Raw genomic sequence first — 25,778 nt, 5'->3', positions numbered from 1 at the left:
AGTATAAATTTTAGATGCCATTCAATATGATAACCTTAGGCATATCTTAACTGGACTTGACAGATTTAGGTTGGAATATCTTAGATAGAATCTTCTCCATCTCCTAATCAAAATCAAATTAATTCAGAATTTATGCGATTGCAGACCTCCAATGAAGGACAATGGTCATATTCATTAAAAAGTAAAAATATAGGAGCTAAGCACAGACATGGCCAGTTCGACCGTCAATTAGCATTTTAGGTAGAATGCCCTCCTAGCTGGGAATATCTTGGAAATACGTAGCTAATTTGTGACATGGAAGTATTTAATTATATGTGAATAGCCCCATCTTCTATCTTCATTGAGCACTTTGCCAGGGAATTGGGGGCTGCTTCAGCCTCTAAGCATAGAATGCAATTCTGTATTATGGACTCTGTAGGGATAAAGCCAGTTTGTGTGCATTTTTTAATTTGTTCTCTTGAGAGAATCATATGCTTATCAATTTCAGAGTGAAGGCTAAGACCGTACCAACGACCCCTGCTGTTTTCCTGAGCTACCAAGGGACCTCTGTTTAAATGAATGGTTTTGATTGGGATAGATAGTTGGCCTATTGAAAAGCAGCATGTTTATTTCATGGTGGATTGGTGATAGAAGTCTCAGTACCATGATATTATGTAGTATTGTTATCCAGCCTGTGTATTTAATAATAAATTCTTCTTTGTAGGATTATCCAGATGTTATAGACACTCCTGTGGACTTCAGCACTGTGAAAGAAACTTTGGAAGCAGGAAATTATGGTAGTCCTCTGGAATTTTATAAGGACGTTCGCCAAATATTCAGCAACTCCAAAGCTTATACCTCTAATAAAAAGTCAAGGGTATGAAAAACAACATTAGGTGGATTAATTACTTAACCATTTACATACACACACACACACACACACACACACACACACAAACACACACACATACACACATATATCAGGTAGTTTTCTTTCACCAGTTTTAAAACTGCTCAAGAAGTATATATATTACAATTCTGACATGGTTACTGAAGTTTGATATTTTCCCCATGTTTTGTCAGAACTTAAATATCTTTAGAACAAAAGAATAATATTTTTTTTGTAATCACTGGTATCTGATTAACTTTTAAGTAAGTTGTTCACTTGGTATATATTTGTCTACTTTCACCCCATATAAAATGAATTTTCACTAATTTCTGCAGGCATAATTTTTTCACTTTTGGTTTATTTCCTATATATATACTTAAATATGTTTAAATATTCTTGGAAACTGGAAGTTTCATATTTTGAAAGTTTTTTTTCAGCTTATATATTATGAACATTTTCCCATGTCATTATGGCTCTTCAAAAACCAGTTTTAATGTCTCCATAGTATGCTACTGTATGGTTGTTTTATGTTATTTAACTAGTGCCCTGGTGCTAGAGATTTTGGTGGTTTCTACTTTTTAACTTTATATGAATAATGTGTGGCTTTCATCTTTAACATCCTTGAACATAATTATTTTGTGTGTGCAATTCTCTGATATTTACTTAGGATAAATTCCTAGAAGCAAAATTATTAGTGGAAGGATACATATATTTTTATTATTTTTGGTACATAATGCAATTTGTTGTTTTAGAATGTTGTTCCAGTTAAAATACTCACTGGCAATGTATGAGAATCTTTTTCCTACCCTTCCCAATATTGGATATGATCTTTTAAGAATCTTTGTTAATTTCTAGGTGAAAATGATATCTTGTTTAAATTCTTTAAGAAAAGTTTTTCAAGTGTATGAAATTGCATATATATATATATTGTCATAAAAGGGTAATGTTGTTACTGGTCCAGGCATGTTTATACTTTTAATTTTATATGATTAAAATAGTTGATTTCTACCTTTTCAGATCTATAGCATGACACTACGATTATCTGCCTTATTTGAAAGTCGTATTAAAAATATCATCTCTGAATATAAGTCAGGAATGCAGAGTCAGAAGAGGAGAAGGCCACGGTACAGAAAACGTCTAAGAAGCAGCAGCAGTTCATTATCTAGTAGCAGAGCTCCTAGGTATTGCACTGATGTAGAATTTTATGTTTTAAGGCATTTTATGTATAGTACCTCATTTCTTTTAAGTGAGAATTTTAAAAATATTTTTATTTATTTATTCATGAGAGACACAGGGAAGGAGGCAGAGACATAGGCAGAAGGAGCAGGCTCCCCGCAGGGAGCCTGATATGGGATTCGATCCCAGGACTCCAGGATCATGCCCTGAGCCAAAGGCAGATACTCAACCACTGAGCCACTCAGGCATTCCATATTACCTCATTTCTTAAAGTTTATTGAATACTTTGAGAAGATCCAAAGACCAAAAATATTTTTTAAGTACTCTTGCACTGTGTAAAGATGGAGTTGGTAACATCTTTATTAAAAAAAAAAGCTTTATTTATATGGATTTTATTGTAGCAAAAACTAGGGTTTTTTTTAATTTTAATGATTGAAATTTAATTTGTCATATTCCCAATTTGAAACATTTCACTTAAATTATAAGATATTTCTTAGATCAGTTTAAGCAATTTGTATCATACTATCATAATATGTCACTAATAAAAAAAATATTCATTGTAATATATTTTAAATTGTAGTCCCAAAGGGAAGCAGAAACAAATGAAGTTGCTGCCTAAAAATGACCAGAATACCTCAGTGTCTTATGCCAGGACTAGCTCTCCTTTCTCGTCTCCTGGTAAATATGTCTTTTGTTTTCAGTGTTCTGTATTTTAGTTTAATACTGGATGTAGAAGAGGCAGCATGATTTATAGTACAAAGAACAATGGATTTAGATGTAGAAAAATTTTTATTCCTAGTGCTTCTTCATGACCCTGGGTAAGACATTAGGCCATAGAATTCAGTTTCTTCACTTTTAAAATGAAAGTGTTGAGGCTAGATGAATTTTAAAGTCTTTTAGTTTTAAAAATGTGTAACTATAATTTTTAACTCTATAGTGTCTCAGAGCACTTATCTACAACATATTTGCAAAGATGAAAATTGAGGATTTTCTTGGACAAGTTTTTCTGACATTCTGTGCTTAAAAATTTAATAATGTGATGAAACATTTGTTCTCAATATATTCATATTCCCCTCTTCAAAGAACTTGTATTTTTGATGTTGGTGTAAAATAACTGAGTGAGATATAGTTTTAAAACAACTTGTTTCCCTGAAAACATAATTTTCCTAAAAACATAATTATGTTAATATTATAATTTTATTAAATGTAAGTTTCAGATGCTGCTGAAGGCCTTTCATTATATTTACTTGATGATGAACTGGATGGGCCATTTTCTTCATCGAGCTTCAGTGGTTATAGTCGAAGTGGAAATAGCCATGACCCAGGGAAAGCCAAATCATTTCGGAATAGAGTTTTACAAATTAAACAAGGTAGGAAATGAATATGGACAGGGCATTTATTCTTTGCTTTCTTATGACGGCAGCTGAATCATTTTAAAGCTGATGTATTTGGGTAGTAAAAATTAGCATGCCTTTATAGTTAATGACGATTTTAATGTTGTCAAATAAATTTGAATAAGATAGAGTTTTATATCCACAACCAGGAAACAGGCCATAAGCAGAATCCAATAACTAGTTCAAAATATATTTTAGTCTTTTAAAATAAAATATGCAATAAATAGGAAAAACTAAATGAAGATATATTTCAAACCAAATCCTTTTTTAAAATTGAGATAACCCTTAAAAATATAAAACCTATCTAAAGATAATTTTGGAATTTTTTTCCTTTGTTATTAGTATACTTTAATATATGAAATATATTTTTATTTTGTGTAAATTTTAATGAAGGATTAAGTAGCATTTCTGTTGAACTATCAAATGACTTAAAAATGGACTTTCTAAAGTTATAATTTATATTAGTTACGTGATAAATATTGAAACATTTGATTACTTAAAATAATTAGTGCCTTTATTTTTCCCAGTTTGTATCTTTATTCACTTCTCTGATCATGCTGCATATTGCCTACACATGCCACTTTCTTCTCTTTTTTTCCTTCCCTTTCACTATCAAATGATGAGAAAGAAGAGCTTATATTTCTTGCTTCTTTTTTCTTTACATCTGAAAACTCCTTTATACTTTATTGTCTGGCTTCTGACTGCACCACTCTCCAAAAGCTGTTCACCATAAAATCACTTTTTCTCTTAATAACCAACCAGTGTTCTTTTCTTAGTCCCTGTCTCCTTGATTTTCTCTATCTTTACATACTATTAAATATCCCTTCTAGGAACACTAATGCCAGGCTTCTTTCCTGATTATCCTACATCTCTGTTTTTTCTATATTTCTACATTTTCTGTTTTTCTTTGTCTGTACTTACCTCCTCTTTGCAGAGTTTCCCACAGGTTTCCTGATTTATTTGTTTTGTTTTGTTTTGTTTTAGTCTTCTACAAATAATCTAATAACTATATCAATCATCTTTATACTAATGACTCTCCAAATTCACGTATCTAGCCCTAACATCTCTTTATTGTACCAGTCTCATTTCCAAGTACTTCCTAAGATAATTTCCTTGAGTGCTTATCATCCATCTTTCTGTCTCGAGCATATTTCTATTTCTACACTCACTATTTTAGTTAATGCTACCACCATCTTCTTAGTCACCCAACTTAAACTCTTGCAGTGCTCTTAGACACTTATTTTACCCTTCATATCCAGTTAGTTGCTAAGTTTTATGAATTCTAAAACTCTTTAATACCAGTTAAATCCTTTGTCTACAGTTTATTGCTATCACCTTAGTCTCTAGCCTACTTGTCAGCCAAGTAGGCTAATTAGTCAGCTTGGACTGTTACATTATGATACCACAGACTAGGTGGCTTCAACAGCAGGTATTTGTTTTTAGAAACTTTATTGAGATATCACTGACATAAAATATTATATATATTTAAAGTATACAACTTATTTTGATATATATAAACATTATGAAATGGTTACCACAAACTAATTATAACATATCCATCACCTCTACATTGTCACCCTGTGTGTGTTAAGAGTTAAAATCTTTCCTTTCAACAAATTTCAAGTGTACAATACAGTATTGTTAACTATAATCACCATGATGTATATTAGATACCTAGAACTTAAAAAAAAGATACCTAGAACTTACTCATTCTGAATAACTGAATCTTTTATACACTTTGACAAGTACCTCCCCAATTCCTCTGTTCCCAGCCCCTAGCAGCCACCATCCTACTCTCTGTTTCGTATGACTGTTTTTGATTATCTATATGTGACATCATGCAATATTTCTCTTGCTCTGCCTTGCTCATTTTGCTTAGCATAATGTCTTCCAAGCTCCTAACATGTCACAAATGGCAAAATTCCCTTCCTTTCTAAAAGCTGAGTAATACTCCATTATGGGTTGTGAGTGTGTGTGCACATGCATGTACATATCATATTTTTACATTCACCTGAAGAAAGACATAGATTATTTCCATATCTTGGCTATTGTGACTAATGCCACAGTGAATAAATAGATGATAGATAGATAGATATAGAGATATAGAGATATAGAGTGTATAGATATTTCTGAAGACCCTGATTTCAGTTACTTTGGATATATATCCAGAAATGAGGTTACTGTATCAAATGATAGTTGTATTTTTAATTCGTTGAGGAACCCCCTAAATATTTCCATAATGGCTGTACTAATTTTCCCTTTTCTCCACATCCTTGTCAACAATTGTTATCTCTTGTTTTTTTTTTCCAAAGAAAGAAAACTTAGCCAGTAATATTTATTCCTATGAAACAAGGTGAGTGTACAGAAAGACCATTACAAGACCATGTACATCAGACATTTCCCATGTTCTGTATTTCTTCCCTCAGGGGCACTGTGCATGAGGCCTGGGAAAGATGACAGGTACTGGTGCAGGGTGTGGATGGAGGATGGAAGAAATAGGACATAGACATGTGGTATCATGCCCACAGCCACAATGGGTCCTGTCTTTTCTTAAAAATTATTTTAATGCCAGTTAGTTAACATGCACTGTTATATTAGTTTCAGGTGCACAATATGTGATTTAGCAATTACATACATCACCTGGTACTCATCATGACACATGTACTCCTTAATCCCCATCACCTATTTAACCATCCCCTCACCCCCCCCTCCCCGGGTAATCATCAGTTCTCTGTAATTAAGAGTGTTTCTTGATTTCTCTCTCTTTTCTTCCCTTTGCTCATTTGTTTTGTTTCTTAAATTCAACATATGAGTGAGTCATATGGTATTTGACTTTCTCTAACATATTTCACTTAGCATATTACTCTCTGCTCCATCCATGTTGTTGCAAATGGCAAGATTTCATTCCTTTTATGGCCGAATAATATTCCACTGGGGTGTATGTGTATACACACACACACACACACACCCCACATCTTCTTTATCCATTCATTATTCAGTGGATACTTGGGCTTCTTACATATCTTAGCTATTGTTGATAATGCTTCTATAAACATAGGGGTGCATATATACCTTTGTATTAATGTTTTGTATTCTTTGGGTAAATACCCAGTGGTGTGACTGCTGGATCATACAGTAGTTCTATTTCTAACTTTTCAAGGAACCATAATGTTTTATACAATGGCTATACTAGATTGCATTCAACAGTGCAAGAGGGTTCCATTTTCTCCACAACTTTGCCAACACCTGTGTTTCTTGTGTTGGTGAGTTTAGACATTCTGACAGGTATGATGTGTTATCTCATTATAGTTTTGATTTGCATTTACCTCACAGTAAGTGTTGATGAACATCTTTTCATGTGTCTCTTGGCTATCTGGATGTCTTCCTTAAAGAAATTGTCTTTTCATATCTTCTGCCCATTTTTAATTGGATTATTCATTTTGGGGTGTTGAGTTTTGTAAGTTCTTTATATATTTTGGATACTAACCCTTAACTGGATATGTCACTTACAAATACCTTCCCCATTCAGGAAGTTGTCTTGTAGTTTTGTTGGTTATTTCCTTCACTATGCAGAAGTTTCTAATTATGATGTCCCAATGATTTCTTTTTGCTTATGTTTCCCTTGACTCAGGGGACATATATAGTAACAAGTTGCTACAACCAATGTCAAAAAGGTTAATGCCTGTGTTCTCTTGTAGGACGTTCATGGTTTTGATCTCACATTTAGATCTTTAATCCATTTTGAATTTATTTTTATGTATGTTTTAAAGGAGTGACCCACTTTCACTCATTTGCATGTTGCTATCCAGTTTTCCAACACCAGTTGTTGAGGACATTTTTTCCCATTGGATATTCTTTCCTACTTTGTTAAAGATTTTTTTTTGTTTATGATAGTTACACACAGAGAGAGAGAGAGAGAGAGAGAGAGAGAGAGAGGCAGAGACATAGGCAGAGGGAGAAGCAGGCTCCATGCACTGGGAGCCCGACGTGGGATTTGATCCCAGGTCTCCAGGATTGCGCCCTGGGCCAAAGGCAGGCGCTAAACCGCTGCGCCACCCAGGGATCCCTACTTTGTTAAAGATTAATTGACTATATAGTTGTAGGATTATTTCTGGCTTTTGTATTCTGTTCCATTGTTCTATATGTCTTATTTTTGTGCCAATACCATACTATTTTGAGCACTAGAGCTTTGTAATGTACCTTGAAATCTCTAATTGCAATGACTCCAGCATTGCTGTTTTTTCTTTTTCAAGATTACTTTGGCTATTTGTGGTCTTTGTTGTTCTGTACAAATTTTAGGATTGTTTGTTCTAGTTCTGTAAAAATGACTGTTGGTATTTTGATCTGGGATTACTATTAAATTTGTAGATTGCTTTAGGTGATACAGACATTTTGACAATATTTGTTCTTCCGGTCCATGAGCATGGAATATCTTTCCATTTCTTTGTGTCATCCTCAATTACTTTCATCAGTGTTTTGTAGTTTTCAGAGTTCAGGTCTTTCACCTCTTTGGTTAGGTTTATTCCTAGGAGTCTTATTATTTTTGTTGTAATTATAAATGGGATTTTTTTCTTAATTTCTCTTTCTGCTGCTTCATTATTGATATATAGAAATGAACCAGATTTCTGTACATTGAGGTTTTTCTCCTGTGACTTTACTAAATTAATCAGTTCCAGCAGGTTTTGTTTGTTTGCTTTTTTTTGCTTTTTGGGCTATTCTTGGTGAAGTCTTTCAGGCTTTCTCTGTACAGTAGCATGTCATCAGCAAATATTGAAAGTTTTATTTCTTCCTTTCCTATTTGTTTTTTTTTTTTAATTTATTTATTCATGAGAGACAGAGAGAGAGAGAGAGAGAGTCAGAGACATAGGCAGAAGGAGAAGCAGGCTCCATGCAGGGAGCCCAATGTGGGACTCGATCCTGGTACTCCAGGATCATGCCCTGGGCCAAAGGCAGGCATTCAACTGCTGAGCCACCCAGTCTTCCCCATTTTCCTTCCCTATTTGGATGAATTTTGTTTTCTGCTGTGTCTGATACTTCAAGTACTGTGTTGAATAAAAGTGGGGAGAGTGGACATCCATTTATCAATGGGCAGTTGGGCTCTTTCTATAATTTGACTATTGTAAATAGTGCTGCAATAAATGTAAGAGTGAATGTATCCCTTTGAATTAATATCTTGGTATTCTTTGGGTAAATACCTAGTAGTGCAATGGCTAGATCATAGGATAGTTCTATTTTTTTATTTTTTGCGGAGCCTACATTTTGTTTTTTAGCGTGGCTCCACCAGTTTGCATTCCCACAAACAGTGTAAGAGGGTTCCTCTTACTCCACATCCTTGCCAACACCTGTTGTTTCTTGTGTCGTTGATTTTAGCCATTGTGATAGGTGAGAAGTTATATCTCATTGAGGTTTTGATTTGCATTTTTCTGATGATTTGAGATGTTGAGTACTTTTTCATTATATGTACAGCAAACATTTATTTCCTCACAGTTCTGTAGATTCAAAGTCCAAGATCAAGGTGCCAGTGGGAAATCTGGTCAGAACTCTCTTCCTGGCTTGCTGATGGCTGCCAGATTGACTATATAATTGTAGGTTCATTTCCTGGTTCTCTCTTATGTTCCGCTAATCTGTGTGTCTATTTTTGTGCCAGTACCATACTTTTTTCATCATTACAGCTTTGTAATGTAACTTGTATCCCAGAACTGTGATGCCTCCTGCTTTGCTTTTGTTTTTCAGATTGCTTTGCCTATTCAGGGACTTTTGAGGTTCAGTACAAATTTTAGTATTTTTTGTTCTAGCTCTGTGAAAAATATTGTTGATATTTTAATAGAGACTAAAGAGACAAAATAGAGACAAAAATATTGTTGATATTTAATAGAGACTACATTAATGTCTAAATTGCTTTGGGTAATAGAGACATCTTAATAGTATTTGTTCTTCTTCTGTCCCATGAGCATGGAATGCCTTTCCATTTCTTTGTGTCGTCTTTAATTTCTTTCATCATGATGTATAGTTTTCACATCACAGGCCTTTCAACTATTTGATTAGATTTATACCTAAGTATCATAGTTAAGGTGCTTCATAGGGGACTTCTATGAAACATTCATAGATCATCATAGTTAATCATAGTTAATCAAAACATCATAGTTAATGATTAAAGGGATCATTTTCATAATTTTTCTGTTACTTCATTATTGGTGTAGAGAAATGCAAAAGATTTCCCTACATTGATTCTGTATCCTGCAATTTTACTGAATTTGTTTATCAGTTCTCACAGTTTTTTGGTGGAGTCTTTTGGGTTTAGTATCATGTCATCTGCAAATAGTGAAAGTTGTACTTCTTCCAGTAATATGTTAAATAGTCATAGTGAGAGTGGATGTCTTTGTCCTGTTCCTGACCTTAGAGGAAAAGCTCTCAGATTTTCCCCATTGAGGATATTAGTAACTGTGGGTTTTTCATATATTGTCTTTATTATGTTGAGGTATATTCCCTCTAAACCTACTTCATTGAGTGTTTTTATCATGAATAGATGCTGTACTTTGTTAAATACCATTTCTGCATAAATTTTGATAATCATATGGTTCTTATCCTTTGCTTTACTAATGTCATATATAACATTGATTGATTTGCAAATATTGAACCACTCTTGCAATCCAGGAATAAATTCCATTGATCATGGTGAATGATTGTGTTATTGTTGTATTTGGCTTGTTACTATTTTGTTGAGAATTTTTGCATCCATATTCATCAACAATATTGGCCTGTTGTTCTCTTTTTTGGTACAGTCTTCATCTGGTTATAGAATCGGGATTATGCTGGTATCATAGAATGTATTTGAAAGTTTTCTTTCCTTTTCTCTTTTTTGGAATAGATTGAGAAGAATAAGTATTAACTCTTCTCTGAATGTTTCATAGAAGTCCCCTATGAAGCTATTTGGTCTTGGACTGTTGTTTGTTGGGAGATTTTTTATTACTGATTCAATTTCTTTGCTAGTTATTGTTCTGTTGAGGTTTTCTATTTCTTTTTGTTCAGTTTTGGTAGTGTATATGTTTCTAGGAATTTATCCATTTCTTTCAGATTGTCCTATTTGTTGAACTATGGTTCTTCATAATGTTTTCGTACAGTTGTATTTCTGTGGTGTTGGTTGTTATTTCTCCTCTCTAATTTGTGATTTTATTTGGGCCCTTTCTTCTTTCCTTTTGATAGGTCTGCCTACCAATTTTATCAATTTTATCAAAGAACCAGCTCCTGATCTCATTGATCTTTTACATTATTTTCTTTGTTTCTATATCATCTAATTCTGTTCTAAACTTTAATATTTCCTTCCTTTTTCTGATTTTAAGCTTCATTTATTCTTTTTCTAATTAATTTAGGTGTAAGATTAAGTTGTTTCTTTGAGATTTTTATTGCCTCCTGAGGTAGGCTTTTACTGTTTTATACTTCCCTCTTAGGATTGCTTTCTGCTGCATCTCAGATGTTTTGCTTTTATGTTTTCATGTTCATTTATTTTCATTTTTTAAATTTCTTTTTAATTTCCTAGTTGACCCATTCATTGTTTAGTAGCAGGGTACTTATCTTCCATGTATTTGTGATCATTCCAGATTTTGTTTGTGCTTGACTTCAAGTTTCATAGCAATGTATTCATAAAAGGTACATGGATGATCTCAATATTTTTGTTGAGGTCTGATTTATGATGTAGGATGTGATCTATTCTGGAGAATGCTCCATCTGCACTTGAAAAGATTGTATATTCTACTGTTTTAAGATGAAATATTTTTAATATATTTGTTTAACTCCATCTGAATCAGTGTGGCACTCCTCAAAGGCATTGTTTCCTTCTTGATTTTCTATTTACATGATCTGTCCATTGATATAAGTGAAGTGTTTATGTCCCCTACTATTATTGTGTTGTTATTAATTTCCTTATGTTTGTTATTCATTGTTTTATATATTTGGGTAATCCCATGTTAGTGCATGAATATTTTCATTTGTTACTTCTTGTTATATTGTTCCTTTTATTATGATATAATAACCTTCTTCATTTCTTGTTACAGTCTTTGTTTTACAATCTAGTTTATCTGATATAAGTACTGCTACCCTGCTTTTCTGTTGACATGCATTTGTGTGATAAATGTTTCCCCATCCACTCACTTTCAATCTGCTGGTGTTTTTAGGTCTAAAATCAGTCTCTTATAGGCAGGATATAGATAGTTCTTGTTTTGTTTTCCATTCTGACAGCTTATGTCTTTTGATTGGAGTGCTTAGTCTGTTTACATTCACAGTAATTATTGATAGATATGTATGTAGTACCATTTTACTCCTTGTTTTGCCATTGTATCTTGAGGTTTTCTCTGTTCTTTCTCGTCTTTGTCACTTTTGGTCCTTCCGTTCCATGCTAAGATTCCCCTTTAATATTTCTTGCAGGGCTGGTTTTGTGTCACATAGTCCTTTGTTTTTTGTTTTCTGAGAAACTCTTTATGTCTCCTATATTCTGAATGACAGCCTTGCTGGATAGAGTGTTCATTGCTGCAGATTTTTCCCATTCAGCAAATTTAATATTTCATGCCATTCCCTGTTGACTTGCCATGTTTCTGTTGAGACATCTCCATCTAGCCTTATGGGTCTTCCCTTCTAAGTTAATGATTTCTTTTGTCTTGCTGCTTATAAGATTTTTATTTATCACTAGATTTTGCCAGTTTAATTACAATATGTCTGGGTGTTGGCCTGCTTTTGTTGATTTTACTGGGAGTTCTCTGTGCCTCCTGGGCCTTTTCCAGATTAGGGAAGTTTTCTGTTATCTCTTAAAATATATTTTCTTCCTCCTTTTCTCTCTTCTTCTTCTGGGACTCATATAATACAAATGTTTTTACATTTGATGGAATCACTACATCCCCTAAATTTATTCTTGTGTTATATAATTCTCTCTTTTTGTTCAGTTTCATTATTTTCCATTGTCTTCTGTATAACTAAATCAGTCCCTGCTTCTTTCAGCCTGCTTGTCATTTCATCAAGCATGTTCCAATCTCATGTACAGCATTCTTCATTTCTGTTTTTTATCTCTTATCTTTGTGGTATCTCCCTGATGTCTTTCATTTTTTTTGAAACCCAATGAATATCCATATAATTGTTGCTTTAAATTGTCCATCAGGCATGTTAATTTTGTCTGTTTTGCTTAGGTCTGTGGTTGTAACCTTATCTTGTTCTTTCATTTGGGATGAACTCCTATCCTCTGTCTTGGTATTTTGTTTTAAGTCTTCACCCTCTCCTATGTGTTAAGAAAGCCTTGTTATGGTTCATGCTCCTGAAAGTACAGGCTTTATGAAGAAATGGTCATATAGTTTTCAGTACCTGTCACTTCTGAGATTTCTGTCTGGTGTGTGCTACATATGCTATGCTGTTTTGTTTTGGCTGCTCTGTTCTTCAGGCCAGTTACCTGCAGAGGCTCTCCTTGCTTGCGGTGTATATAGTATTTGTTCCTTGGTCAGAATGTGATGAGTTTTAGTGTGTTCTAGTCTGCCTGTTAAATTAGATCTGATGCTATTTCCACTAAGGCTGATGCCCTATAGAACTCTTGTAGGGAAACATGGTTTGGGCAGGGGTTTCTGCTGGTCTTCTGGGGAAGGAGCCCACCACACTGGTACTGGGGCAAGCTTGACAGAGAAGGGCAATCTCATTTGAAGTGAAGACCCTGTGAGGTCATTATATTGGGAGGGGAGCTTTTTTCTTAAATTTCAGTGTCGTTAACTTACAGTGTTAGACTAGTTTCAGGTGTACAATATAGTGATTCAACAAGCCTGTACATCACCCGGTGCTCATCATGACAAGTGTGCTCTTTAATCCTCATCACTGATTTCCCCCCATCCCCTCTGGTAACTATCAGTTTATACTCTATAATTAAAAGTCTGGTTAAAAAAAAAAAAAGAGAAGGGCAGTCTCACCAGAAAGCTGGGGTGTGGTACTTGGTTGTAAGCATGTTAAGCAGCCAGTATAGGCACTGCAGTGCTTCCTGCAGGCCCTGTGTTTATGCTGAGGGGCAGGGGAGAAAAATGGCACCAGTCAACCCCTGTTCCCTGAGCAGAATCTTCATGAATGCTACCTCTCAGGGAAGCACTCTGAGAAGAGCAAATAATCTCCCATCTGTGTGCCCTGAGCATTTTCTAGTTTACTGTTTCCAAGCTGTCTATCTCCAGGTTTGTTTTTGTTTTTGTTTTTTGTCCACCTTTTCTCTAGGAGTAGCACAGTACCCTCTAGGCTCTATCCCAGATAATCCTGTTGATCTTTAAAACCCAGGCTTTAGCGACATGGTGTGGACAGTGGTTTGTGCTGGTCTTCTGGGGGATAGGCCCACCATGCTTAGTCTGAGGCAAGCTTGACTGAGAAGGGCAGTCCCACTAGAGTGCAAGAGTGTGGAGCTTGGTGTAAGCAAGTTAATTAGCTAGTGTGAGAGCTACACTGCTTTGCACTGGTAGCTCTGGGTTTATGCTGAGGGGTACTGGAGGGATATGGCTCTGGCCAGCTCCTTTGTTTCTGGAGAGGCATCTCTATGAAAGCTGCTTCTCAAGGAAGCCCTCGAAGGAGAGTGAATAACCTCCCTTCTGTGTGCCCCAGGTGTTGTTTAAAACACTGTTTCCATGCTCTGTCCCTAGGTTGTTTGCTTGCCATCTCTCTCTAGGCGCAGAGCTGTGTCCTCAGGGCTCTGTCCCAGTCAAGCCTGCTAACCTTTGAAACTCTAGGCTTTACACCCCACTGATTACAAGAACTCATGAAAATCAGCCCCTCTCATTTTCCAAGTCAATGGCTTTAGGTAAATGTTCTTCTTGTGCATTCACCTATGCGCTCTACTCTCTTTTGCCCTTCTCTGTGACCACAGCTCCCTCCCGTCTACAGTACCCATAATCCAGTTCTGGGTACTTCTGCATTCTGCATACTTCCTACCTAGTTTAATGTGGCTTCTTCTCTCCCTTTAGTTGTGGAATTTGTTTTGTCAGTCTTCATGTTGATTTCTGGGGTACTTAGGATGATTTGATTGTTATCTAGTTGTGTCTGTGAGATGACATTAGCCTAGGGTCAGTCCTTTTACTCCACCACCATCTTCCTCCAGAAAAGGAATCCAATCTATAACACCTAGACTATTAAACTAATTTTGTCACTATGGTTACCATACAACCCTAATCTTTGCTCCTTCCAAGCTTTTCAGTCCACTCTCCTTTTTTCCTCCTGCCTCATTAGCTGTTCCTTCTCAATTATCTATGCCAGTTCTTCTTTATCTTTAGATGTTGGAATATCCCAAGTCTCAGTCATCAGCCACATTCTCTTTCTTTATTCTCCCTCTCAATAAGCACCCTCTGTTCTCTTGATTCTAAATGTCATCTCTTGCTGAAATCTTCCAAAATTATATCTCCATTTCTATATGAGTCTCCCCTGACCTCTAGACAAGTACATCTACCTGCTTTTTTTTTCTTTTTGTTATTGTTTTTATTTGGAACTCTAGTATATTTAAACTGGAATTTTGATATTTTTTCTACCAGACTGCCTAAACCTATTCCTCTTTCAGTGTTCTCCAACTTAGCAAAATATCTCTACCATTCAAACAATTTCTAGGTCCTAAGACCCTGGAGTTGATCTTCATTCATACCTAACACTTGACACCCAGTCCATCAGCATTTCCTGTCAGTTCAAACTTTAAAAATAAAAGGTTGGTCCCGATGGCTCCTCTAGAAGGAAAATCTCCAAATCTAATCACTTCTTATCACTTCTATTGGTACATCCCTTATCATGTCTTACCTAGACTATTGCAATGGTGTCCCAACTGGACTTTGCTTTTAATCTCTTCCATAATTCCTTCTATCTAGAAGAACCATGGTGCTCTTTTAAAAATATAAATAAGTTCCTTTCATTCTCTTGTTCTAAAACCTTTCATCATTGCCAGTTATCTCCCCCTACCCTGTTTTTTCTTCTGTTCTAGTTATACTTGGGTTTCTGTTTCTCCAATGGAATGTTCTTTTCCCAGATCTCACTTCATTCAGTTTTCTTCTCAGATAGTACCTCTACATAAATCTTTCTTATCTAAAATACCCAGCATATATAGACTTGAAAATTTTATTTATTATTTTTTGTATTTTATTATTTTTTTAAATTTTCTTCATTGTGTATCAAGCTTTCCAGGCTAAAATATAAATTCAAAGAGCAAGGACTTTGTCTCATTATTGCTATATTTCAAACTTCTAACAATATAGTAGGTAATTATTTGTTACCTACTGCTTATTATCTAAAAATTATTTTTACATACTGGTAAATATTTGTTCATTGAATGAATGGAATTATTCTGATACATGTTCCTACATGATTCTTTATATAGTTTAAGCCCTTGAAATTTCTGCCCAGCTTCCTAACTACCCATCATCCTTCTCCCTGCCCCATGCAAAAAACACAATCAGACACAACCCAAAATGTTAGTGTCCTCCATTTCTAATAGATTTAAATTTATACTCCAATACTTTCCTTGGCTTTACCCCATCTATCTTTGGGTGCTTAAGTATTTTTTGATAGAATTTTTATTTTACTTTTGAAGTTAAATAACCATCTTCAGTGTCGAAGTTTAACTTTAAAAATTATTCATCTTGATTTAGATCACTCCCTTGATGGACCCCTTACAAATGGTGATGGCAGAGAGCCTCGGACAGGAATCAAAAGAAAACTACTTAGTGCATCAGAAGAAGATGAAAGCATTGAAAGAGAAGAGAAAGAGAAAAAAGAAACAAAAGAGAAATCACATTTATCCTCCTCAGAGAGTGGAGAGTTAGGATCCAGTTTAAGTTCTGAAAGTACCTGTGGTTCTGATTCTGATTCCGAATCAACTTCCAGAACAGATCAAGATTACGTAGATGGAGACCATGACTATAGCAAATTCATACAAACCAGGCCTAAAAGAAAACTCAGAAAGCAACATGCCAATGGAAAAAGAAACTGGAAGACAAGAGGTACAGGAGGAAGGGGCAGATGGGGCAGATGGGGTAGATGGAGTAGAGGAGGCCGAGGAAGAGGAGGCAGGGGACGAGGAGGTCGAGGAAGAGGTGCAGCTGCCACTAGAGGGAGAGGGAGAGGGAGAGGAGGAAGAGGTACTTCTAGAGGAGCCACCAGAGCCAAACGTGCACGTATTGCAGATGATGAATTTGATACCATGTTTTCAGGACGTTTTAGTAGACTGCCTCGAATTAAAACAAGAAACCAAGGCAGGAGGACTGTTTTATATAATGATGATTCTGATAATGACAATTTTGTGTCCACTGAAGATCCTCTGAATCTTGGTACATCCAGATCAGGCAGAGTGCGTAAAATGACAGAAAAAGCCAGGGTTAGCCATCTCATGGGATGGAATTATTAACAGTTAATAAATTTAAAATAATTTTAAAAATTCAATGGCCTTCTACTGCAGGGAATTTACTAGGAAATCTACAAAGCAAGTTGTGTGGGGACTTCTGTTTCCTTTCACATTGGTGCTTTTCCATTATGCCAGTATACATTTGTTTCAAGACTTTTGATCTCCACACTTCATTTGTTCAAACAAGCCTTACTCATTAGGCCTTAAATTAAAAAAAAATTCTGCCCACATATAGACACACACACAACACATCACAAACACACTACAGATTTACTACATTAAAGGAGCATTCAGCTTCTTAAGAGTAGCATGACATTTTTATCTCAATTGAATATCCCTCTTTTGCTTTTGTATCACAGAAGTATAGCACCTTCTTACAGATTTTTATATAGTTTGTTTTTGCCATTTTGATTCTTATACCCAGTAATAATAACTTTTGCACAATACACCAATCCTATAGGCAGCTATTAAATGTTTACAGTTTCTATATTGTAAGAACGATCTGGATTATTTTACTCTTCCCAGGCCAAACTTTATTGAATTGTACTGAACTGAAGTATATATTTATACTACAGTTTTTTGGGGGTGGGGGGATCTGATATGCTTTTCATTGATTTGCTTAATTCATGTTAAAGGTGAGAAAGGGTTGGTGCCTTGTAAATATGTAGCAAATCTTTGTGGTGTGTTCTGATGTTTGCATTAATTTTATTAAAAAAGAATATTTGAGGTATCAATCTAGACAAGGTGCCAAATGCAAAAGTTTCTTGCATCCATTTTCTTTTTCCTGTTATATTTTATTGCATTAATAGAACTTGTGTAGTTTAAAGAATAACTTAAACATTTGAAAAAATCCTCATCCACCAAGAATAACTTCTTTGAATAGTAGCTCAGCTACCTCTATTGACTACAACTACTGGAAACGTTAAGGAAAATAGATGCTGTTATTCATTACTGACTAAGAAAAAATAGAACAAGCTTAGTAGGAATGAATACTCATAAGCGGAGAGGTTGTTAATTGTATTGGCTCTCAAATTAATAGTTGTAATTAACAAACTTTCATAAGTGTAGTATGCTGTATCTTAGGCTTTTCTTAGAACATACTTGTGTAAGTAGACTTGGTCTACTGCTTATGTATCTCTGCTACCACCTGCTATTTACAGCTGTGAGTGATTGGTTTTCATTTGAATTTTAAAATGTAACAAAGCAGCTAGTTTGAATTGGAATGTTTTGGCTAGCAAATATTTTGAGGCAACTTTAATAGATTTTTGCTCATACCATTCCAAAGGGCTCTTCTGTCATAATATTTAAGAAAAGAACCTAATTGAGTCATTATTTTATAGATTAAAAAAAATCTTTAAGATCCTTATGGTCTTGTTTACAGCAGTAGAGTGCACATGATTCCGTAAATGAGCTTGAGTTCCAAGATCAATTTTACTCCTCAAATTTGAGAAATTGCAAATTCACTAATTTATTAAGGTGAGTGGGATAATATTGATCTCTGTTATTGTAACAGCAGATTTGTTGCACTTAGATCAGACTTTGGGGGTAAAAGAAACTAATTAATGTATGCCTAGTAATCCCAAAATATTCTGAAGCTGATGTGTTTGTTTCATGTTTCCAATCATTTTATGCATCTGAAAATCCTTAAGTACAAAGGAAGGAGTACACACATAATTTTGCTCTTTTGTTTGGGTCAGGTGGGGGTTGTTCCTGTACTTACAACTTTAAGCAAATTTCACTTGCAGTAGAAATGATGTTCAGGCTTTAAGGAGATATTGTTGTGAATTCTTAATGGCACTAACTTCTATTACTGAACAGTAGATCAAGCTGATTTTTTGTTGTTGTAGTATTCTTGTTGTTGTTGTTTTCACTAAACCAAAACTACTGCTGGATAAACTCAGCTGACACTTTTAACCATACTATAGTTTCAAAAACATTCACATTTAAAAATCTGCATTTGATTTTTGCTAAAATATGCTATTTTAATTATTCATCTCATGGGCATTTTGACTAAATTTGTGCCTGTGTTTTCCTAGACTCAATAATACTTTGACTTACCCTAATCAAAGTGACATAGTTACTTAAATTCATGGATATACCTAAATGTGTATTATGTGTATCATTTTGGTGTGAAATTTTTTGTTGACATTCTTCTATGAAGAGCTGACCCCTTCAATTGTAGAAGAATTACTATTTGTGTGGTTTTAGCTATCTCAAGCTTTATTTATAATTTATTTTGAAAAATAAAAATGCCACATTAATCTCCCATATATCAAGATTTTCTAGGTTTAGATAATTAGAATAATAAGGCTGAAGACATTTTTAAGCACATTTTATATGTAGTGAAATACTGTGAAAATACTAGTGAACAGCATTTTGCTATAATGTTGATTTCAGTTACTAGAACTTAAAAGTCACCAGGGTATGTTAGATGAGCATATTTACCATTTATTATAAAATAAACAGATTATTTTCTGTTTGCATGCAAATTATTTTAATAAGTTTGAAAATAAAAGTTTGGAAGATAGTATTTTTACTTTTATATCTGAATACTCCCCCCCCCCAGTTTATACTTTGCTTTTTTGTAACACTGCCTCCTGTGAATGTGTTGTAATTTGTATCACATTGAATATTGTACACTTTAATTTTTTAGAGTACCTTTAAACCTAAATAATATCAGGTTCAGGCATAGCAAAGCAAATAGGAAATGAGCTGAAAATTTTAAAGAAAAGTTTAAATCTTAAATCAATTCCTAAAAATAAAACACATTTAGGTCCATGAGAACATACACATGTATAAACCTTATCCTATGCTGGATATTAATAGTCACTGAACTAAAATATTTTTCATGAATGCTAATAATCTTTTAATTCCCAGCTTTAAGATCTTAGCATGTGTAATCTGTTTATGAAAACAGAATTTTAGGTTCTGTATCTTGCCATGTGTATCTCTTTCAGCAATAGGATGCTTTCCAAAATATTCACTAGCCTATCAGCCTAATGACTACATTTATGTGTGTGTGTGTGTGTGTGTGTGTGTGCACGCATGTGTGTGTGTGTAGATTTTTTCCAACTAGACACACTGTCTCGGACATTAAAAAAATAATATTTTGTATGGAAGACAGCTGTATTCACAGTCTACCAATTCTTTCCCTCTGTTTAAAGTGCTTAGCCTATATATATACTCCTTGATCATTCATTTCATTATGCCTTCTAGATAGATAAACTAGGTTTTTATCATGTATTGTGTCCCTCTATTTTTTTTTTATTTATCCTTCCTTCACTTTCTGTTTCCCAGAGATCAGGCCTATGCTAGAATTCTTCATATAGCACTTTGTTTCACCCAGAGGCTAAGAAATTGAGTAAAATTCAGAAATCTCATTCTGCACAACTGTGTGCTCAGATATCTAACTCAACCTTCTAATACTTTGAAGTAAATGTGAGTGATTTATTATTTTGTGGGTTTGTTTTTTTTTCTGTAATCCTATAGGTTGTCATCAGACAATAACAGAGTGATTGAAAAGAAAAATGTGAATGCCACTTCTTAGTTTTTGATAAAAACTTTTTTGAGCATTTTTCAAAATTTGTACATTTGTGATAGTGATAAACACCTTAATTACTTGCTTATATATCTCGGGATTTGTTTTATGCACATTTGCCAACTGGTACTTATCTTTAAAGTTGGAATTTTCACATCCACAAAAAACAAATATGCTGTATAATTTTCAGTTTACTTTGATATACAGCCTTTTAAATGATTACTAACATTTTGAGTTCCAAAATAAAAATAGTCCAGTTATGGGGGAGAGAATGGAACTTTTGACATTTAAAATTCACTGTTTTAAATGTTAACCCCGTCCCCAGCATTTTTGTGCTACATGAGGCTTTATGAAGGTTTTATTGAAAATAGAGTAAGATCACTTTTAAGGCTTGTTTTAAAAATTAGTGTGAAAATATTTTCATGCTTTTTGATTTTCATCTCTTAGTAAATTTCTTTACTAAGGTTTAATTATGAAGTTTACCAAGTTTTATTTAAATTCTTATATAATTTTTTCATGGTGCTGTATTTTGTGAAATAAGAATTGCCTACAAGTTTCTAGCCATTTATTTTTTATACAGCCTTATTCTTGATTATTTTCTTTTCAATCATTCCTCTCCTGCTTACTTTTATCCTCACATCTCTTTCTGCAATGCAGACTGTACCTAATTTAGCACACTTCAACAAGACTGGCAATTTATGATCTACTGATGGGAGAAGTACAGTAGTAAGGCCCTGCAGTTTAGAGTTAAGGTGTGTTTATTTATATGTATGCCCATTTGTTATTCTTATACCTATCTTAATTAAATCTATAATATGAGATTTTGACATATAAAAGCATGATAAGTATTTTCTAAAAAATAAAACTGTTGATACATATAATCACCATTGGTAATTGACTTTTAAAATCACATAAAAAGTATTTAGAAACCCAGTTGGGAAATGTGTTTTTACATATGTCACCAGATACACATTAGGCAGTACTAGAAATGTTAATTATTTAAACGATACTGTGGTGATGGCAATCAGTAATTTATTTCTTTGTCCTGTAACTTACCATCTTTGTCTTTTGTAATCCTTTATAAAGTATTAACAAAACTGTACTTTATGTTTGTTCTTAGTATCCATAAAATTTTAAGATGGAAAGTCATGGAGTTAATAGTTGATGTGATGTGGTATATGGACAAAATGTCCATTAAACTAAAATTCAGTAAAGAAAGGTAAACTAACTGGCTTGGTTTATGAAAGATGTTTTGTTTGGCAGTTACCAGTCATTTTAAGCATTTATCTTCAAAGACAAAAAAACTGGATTAATTTGTTGCCATTCTTTATGGGATGTTTACAATAAAATTCCAAGTTGTTTGGAATCATTTGCACTCTTGCTGCTTTATGCTTTAACTCAGGTACTGAAGATAAATTAAGAAGAAAGAAGAAGTTTCCTTTCCATTTTTCAGCTTCAAAGATTTTAACATGTAACTCTTGGGTCTTTTCTTCCTTGTTTCATTGTCATATAATATGTTACTACTATTTTTTACTGGAAAAACTAGGGTACTTATCAAAAAAATTAAGTTTTTTTTTCCTTAGTCATTGCAGATATTCTTTGGGCCACTTTTAGGTAATAAATTTTAACATTTTAGATGTGGCCTACTTGGTGCATTAAATAACAGCATGCAGAGCTTCAGTCAATATTTTGTTTAGAAATGATTAGATTTCTATTATCTTTATGGATTATAAGTTTTAACAACTAAGTTGTAAATCCATAACATTTTTATTCATAGTAATATTCCCCACAGAGGCTTAACTATATTATAAATGTATATGGAGGAGGAGAGAAGTAAAATGAGATGTAACTTTTGATCCAGGAATTGAAAGCCTTAACAGGAACATTTATTTGATTTACAATTGGGAATTTTCTTCCCAGTGGCAAGAACTTCACTTGGTTCAAGGTAAGTAAGCTGGCTGAAGAATGGACTGCATGTTTTATACATATATTGTCTGTATTATGTATTTAGAATAAAAAAGATATTTAGAATAAAAAATATCATTTTTGCCTTTTTATGTGGTATCCTATGGCTATGAAAGGAGCCCAAATTTTCACATTTGGAGAGTGAGGTAAAGATATATTGCTATTTTTGTTTAGTTGTTTGGTTAAAGATAGCGCTATTAAAGATACAAAAGTGCACATTAAAAATTCTTTATTAGCAGGCTTTGATGCTTTCTGACTTGACCCTCTAGGTATTTTTTTAATAAAGAAGTTTTATAACAAAATGTTATAACAATATTCAGAAGAAGATCCATTGTTTCCTTAGTTGACAAGGTCAAGAACAAAGTACTCTCTACTCTTTTTCTCAGTTATATGTCCCTGACAATTTAAAGTTAACTGCCAAAAATACACAAAATAAATTGAAGTGGATATCTATTAAGCCTGTGAGTTAGTTTTCTTGGAATATTTAATCCCACACACTTATGTTTGCTATCTCAGATCCTTTATATTACTACTTAAAGGATCTTTTATGCTACTAATTGCTGGAAACCCAAATATACCATTAAATAAAATAAACTTTTTATGGTACTGATATTTTCCAAAAGTTTTGAAGAAACATTGTTTTATTTTTCTTTGCTTTCCTTGCTACTTTAGAATGTTTTCCTTTGCTGGCTATGGCAGTTGCTTTAATAACAATACCTCTCATCTTGAGTTTATAAACATCTAATAATTTTACTAAGTTATTGATTATTAATATTGATATTGGAGAACTTTTAAAAAAAACATTATCAAAAGCTATTATCCTTTCATTAGTGCATAAATTTTGAATTGTTAACTTTCCTGCTCAGCATCTTTATAATTCTCTTCAGAGAATACATTTTGTAGTAAATATATGAAGAAATCAAAACATTTCAGATTGCTTGATTTAGATTACTAATATTACTTAGTGTAACTTATTTTTAGAGGTGTTTTGTAGTTTATTTTTGTCACGTTAAATTCTAAGTAGAATTTATATAGCAACATGTTAATTTATATTTGGAATTTTGTACAGGAAACTAATTAAAGACATTAAACCTGTCTTTTTTTACTCTAATTTAAATTCAATTAACATATAGCATATTATTAGTTTTAGAGGTAGAGTTCAATGATTCATTCAGTTGCGTATAACAACCAGTACTTATTATATCATGCATCCTCCTTAATGCCCATAACCCAATTATCCCATTCCCCCACACACTTCCCCTTCAGAAACCCTTACTTTGTTTCTTATGATTAAGAGTCTCTTATAGAGTTTGTCTCCCTCTCTGTTTTTATCTTGTTTTATTTTTCCCTCCCTCACCCTATGGTCCTCTGTTTTTTTTTTTTTTTTCTTAAATTGCACCTATGAGTGAAGTCATATAATTGTCTTTATCTGATTGACTTACTACACTTAACACAATACCCTCTAGTGCCATCCACATCATTACAAATTGCAAGATTTCATTCTTTTTGATTTCTGAGTAATATTCCATTGTATATATACCACATCTACAGTATCCATTCATCTGTTGATGGACATGTAGGCTCTTTCCATGCTTTGGCCATTGTATATATTGCTGCCATAAACATTGAGATACAGGTGCCCCTTCAGATCGCCACATTTGTATCTTTGGTTAAATACCTAGTAGTGCAATTACTGGGTCACAGGGTAGCTCTATTCTTAACTTTTTGAGGAACTGCCACACTGTTTTCCATAGTGACTATACCAGCTTACATTCCCACCAACAGTGTAAGAGGTTTCCCCTTTCTCCGCATCCTCAAAAACTTCTGTTGTTTCCTGTCCTGTTAATTTTAGCCATTCTGACTCCTGTGAGGCAGTATTTCATTGCAGTTTTGATTTGTATTCCCTGATGGCAAGTGATGTGGAGCATTTTTTCATATATTGTTGCTCTTTTGTAAGTCTTCTTGGAGAAATCTCTGTTCATGTCTTCTGCCCATTTCTTGATTGGATTATTTATTCTTTGAGTTTGATAAGTTCTTTTTAGACTTTTGGATACAAGCCCTTTATCTGATATGTCATTTGTGAATATCTTCTCTCATTCTGTAGGTTGCCTCTTGGTTTTGTTGACTGCTTCCTTTGCTGTGCAGAAGATTTTTATCTTGAGGAAGTCCCAGTGGTTCATTTTTGCCTTTGTTTTCCTTTCCTTTGGAGACATGTCTAGCAAGAAGGTGCTGTAGCCACGGTCAAAGAGATTGCTGCCTGTATCCTCCTCTAGGATTTTGAAAGATTCCTGTCTCAACGTCAGTCTTTCATCCATTTTGAGTTTATCCTTCTGTATGGTGTAAGAAAATGGTCCAGTTTCATTCTTCTGCATGTGGCTGTCCAATTTTCCCAACACCATTTATGGAAGAGACTGTCTTTTTTCCATTGGATATTCTTTCCTGATTTGTCAAAGATTAGTTGACCATAGAGTTGAGGGCCCCATTTCTGGGTTCCCTGTTGTGTTCCATTGATTGAGAAGTCTGTTTTTGTGCCAGTACCATGCTGTATTGATTATTGCAGCTTTGTAATATAGCTTGAAGTCCGGAATTGTGATGCCATCAGCTTTGGTTTACTTTTTCAACATTGCTTTTGCTATTTATGGTCTTTTTTGGTTCTATACAAATTTTAGGATTATTTGTTCCAGCTCTGTGAAAAATGTTGGTGGTATTTTGATAGAGATTCCATTGAATGTATAGATTGCTCTAGGTGACATAGACATTTTAACAATATTTGTTCCAATCCTATGAACATGTAACATTTTTTAATTTCTTTGTGTCTTCCTCAATTGTTTTCATGCGTGATCTCCAGTTTTTAGAGTACAGATCCTTTGTCTCTTGGGTTCGGTTTATTCCTAGGTATCTTACATTTTTGGTAAATTTGTAAATGAGATTGACTCCTTAATTTCTCTTTCCTCTGTCTCATTGTTAGTGTATAGAAATGTAACTAATTTCTGTGGCATTGATTTTATATCCTGCCACATTGCTAATTTCTCTACGAGTTCTAACAATTTTGGAGTTGAGTTTTTGGGTTTTCCATATAGAGTATCATTTCTTCTGCAAAGAGTGAGAGTTTGACTTATTTGGCGATTTCAATGCCTTTTATTTCATTTTGTTGTCTGATTGCTGAGGCTAGGACTTCTGGTACTTTGTTGAACAGCAATGCTGAGATTTGCATCCCTGTCATGTTCCTGACCATAGGGGAAAGCGCTCAGTTTTTCCACACTGAGAATATTTGCTGTGGCTTTTCATATATGCCTTTATGATATTGAATTATGTTCCCTCTATCTTTACCTTGTGAAGTGTTCTAATCAAGAAAGGATGTTGTACTTTGTCAAATGCTTTTTCTTCATCTATTGAGAGGATCATATGCTTCTTGTTTTCTTTTATTAATGTATTGTATCACATTGACTGATATATAAG

The 25,778-nt window shown here is 34.0% G+C and overlaps 1 protein-coding gene across 3 annotated transcripts in view; it reads left to right on the top strand.

Moving 5' to 3' along the window:
• BRWD3 (bromodomain and WD repeat domain containing 3) overlaps nucleotides 1–21,720 on the top strand; it is a 201,990-nt gene extending 180,270 nt beyond the window's left edge. For all 3 annotated transcript variants that reach the window (XM_041741648.1, XM_041741647.1, XM_041741649.1), the window contains 5 exons: nucleotides 704–856; nucleotides 1,886–2,049; nucleotides 2,625–2,722; nucleotides 3,256–3,414; nucleotides 16,065–21,720. In XM_041741648.1, coding sequence (XP_041597582.1) covers nucleotides 704–856; nucleotides 1,886–2,049; nucleotides 2,625–2,722; nucleotides 3,256–3,414; nucleotides 16,065–16,819 — 1,329 coding nt within the window. In that variant the 3' untranslated portion in view covers nucleotides 16,820–21,720. The remainder of the gene's footprint in view (nucleotides 1–703; nucleotides 857–1,885; nucleotides 2,050–2,624; nucleotides 2,723–3,255; nucleotides 3,415–16,064) is intronic.
• The last annotated feature ends 4,058 nt before the right edge of the window (nucleotides 21,721–25,778 follow it).

Source organism: Vulpes lagopus, chromosome X (assembly GCF_018345385.1).
Source record: "Vulpes lagopus strain Blue_001 chromosome X, ASM1834538v1, whole genome shotgun sequence".
Classification (NCBI taxonomy): domain Eukaryota; kingdom Metazoa; phylum Chordata; class Mammalia; order Carnivora; family Canidae; genus Vulpes; species Vulpes lagopus.
This window is presented reverse-complemented; position numbering and strand designations above follow the sequence as displayed.